The following is a 1,845-nucleotide window of genomic DNA, read 5'->3' on the forward strand; positions in this document are numbered from 1 at the left end:
ACCACGGTGCTACACGGGAGCCTTATTTACTTTTCTACGTGGCACCATTTTGTGGCTCTTATGACGCGCAGTATTAGTCCCATCTCCACACCGGGTAGTTCTGTTATAGAATTGAAAAACCATTTACCTAGAAAATCTGCTCTGATTTTAGCTAATGCTGGGCAATTGCAAAGGAAGTGCTCAAGTGTTTCTTAATTATAAGTTTACAGAATTTTGTTCGCCTTAAGTACCTTTCAGAAGTTAAGAACATTTTGTGTGATTTCGAAATTTCAAAATAGTTTGGTTTTATAGACATTTCAAAATTGTTTGTTTTATTTTGTTTTGATTTTCTCTTTTCTCGACGCATTTTCTATCAGTCAAAAATGTAAATTATGATATTTGTGGAATATTTAGCTAACAAATTTTATGTCATTTCCATTCTCACTGTGTTGTCTGCTACACAGCTCATCCTATGTAATAATCATTTGAAGAAAATCTATCCAACCCTACACGAAAATGAAGACCATAGTGAAAGGAATGAAGGCTACACATTTCTCATCAGTGGCGGTTATCGGCCCGACGAGGACAAGCTGTTGAAATACGTGGTTTCGATTGGTGCTAAACAAACCACAAAATTCTTCGGTGATTCTCACTTTTGTGCAGGCTCAATTGTCAAACCGCATGTCATTGTAACCGCTGCTCATTGTGTCACCAAGTAAGTACGCACTGGCATATGTTAAGTCCAAGAATTCTACAGCACAGTCTTGTCTTCGACAGAAAAATTTATGGAATGAGTATTACGCGATCGGTTTTGGTCACAGCTGGTACGCCAAATCGTTTTGTTAAAACTCCTGACACTCAAGTAATGAAAGTGAAACGTTATGCCGTGTCTAAAACAACCGATCTGGCGCTTATTATTTTGCAGAAAAATATTACTATCGATAATATAACCACAGGCATTCTGCCAATTGCCCGTAAAATGCCTAGAACGGGGATGGCGTGCACTGTTCTTGGATGGGGAAGATTGTTTTTTGTGAGTCTGTTTTTTTCATAATACTCGTATATGTCAAGTGCTATTACTATTATTCGTTGCATATGTGTGTGTATATATTTGTAGCATGGCCCGATGCCTGCCGAAACGATGTACGTGGATTTGCAAGTGTGGTCACCAATTCTTTGTGCGACGTATGAAGAATATTACTTGCCCTCCATGTTATGTGCCGGTTTTATAAGGGATCCGGAACGTGATTCATGTATGGGTGACTCTGGTGGACCCTTGATATGTGACGAGAAATTATATGGCGTTGTAGCGGCTGGCATCGGCTGTGGCACGCCCGGCTTTCCTGGTTTCTATACGAACGTTTACAAGTTTGCCCGGTGGATAGATGAAAATCGCGCGCATAAACATGAAATCAGTTTGTTTCTAATAGCGCACATGATTTTTTTTGTGTGCGTGTTGTCAATGTAAAGATTCTATATTTAAATAATATTTCGTGTTAGTTTTGATGTGTAGGTTTGTTTTATTTCCTAATAGATGAGGAGCGAGAGGCGTAAGCTTAAGTAGGGAACTTTCTCCGAAAAACCCTTCTCTACTCACCGAACGTTATTTTAGCCTCCATATATTAGTTTTTTTTTTTATGGGTGAGGTAGTGTTCAAAATGCCTTCGTACTTACAGCGACCGTCGTCTACTGCGTCGAGTGGTGTGGCCACTAAAACGATCCCTCTTCTCCTTCTGGGGAGACACCCTTCCCGGAACTGCTTTCTATATTACTTCGGGAGGGCCCAGAATGACATCCATAAAGACCAATTCTATTCACCCACGTCTGGGTCCACCATATGTGTAGTCAGCTTTCGTGCTATAGACT

The 1,845-nt window shown here is 40.2% G+C and overlaps 1 protein-coding gene across 1 annotated transcript; it reads left to right on the forward strand.

Moving 5' to 3' along the window:
• Positions 1–321: 321 nt before the first annotated feature.
• LOC129238674 (kallikrein-4-like) lies at positions 322–1,489 on the forward strand. Its single transcript, XM_054873775.1, has 3 exons — positions 322–694; positions 757–1,012; positions 1,097–1,489. The coding sequence occupies exons 1-3, from the start codon at positions 372–374 to the stop codon at positions 1,445–1,447; spliced, it is 930 nt and encodes a 309-aa protein (XP_054729750.1). The 5' UTR covers positions 322–371; the 3' UTR covers positions 1,448–1,489.
• Positions 1,490–1,845: the final 356 nt, after the last annotated feature.

Source organism: Anastrepha obliqua, chromosome 2 (assembly GCF_027943255.1).
Source record: "Anastrepha obliqua isolate idAnaObli1 chromosome 2, idAnaObli1_1.0, whole genome shotgun sequence".
Classification (NCBI taxonomy): domain Eukaryota; kingdom Metazoa; phylum Arthropoda; class Insecta; order Diptera; family Tephritidae; genus Anastrepha; species Anastrepha obliqua.

Excerpts from the sequence above, each read along its gene's own strand:
- LOC129238674 (XM_054873775.1), top strand. The coding sequence starts at position 372 with ATGATATTTGTGGAATATTTAGCTAACAAATTTTATGTCATTTCCATT. Across the intron at positions 695-756 it reads GCTGCTCATTGTGTCACCAA|AAAAATTTATGGAATGAGTA; the intron begins GTAAGTACGCAC and ends TGTCTTCGACAG. Across the intron at positions 1,013-1,096 it reads GATGGGGAAGATTGTTTTTT|CATGGCCCGATGCCTGCCGA; the intron begins GTGAGTCTGTTT and ends ATATATTTGTAG.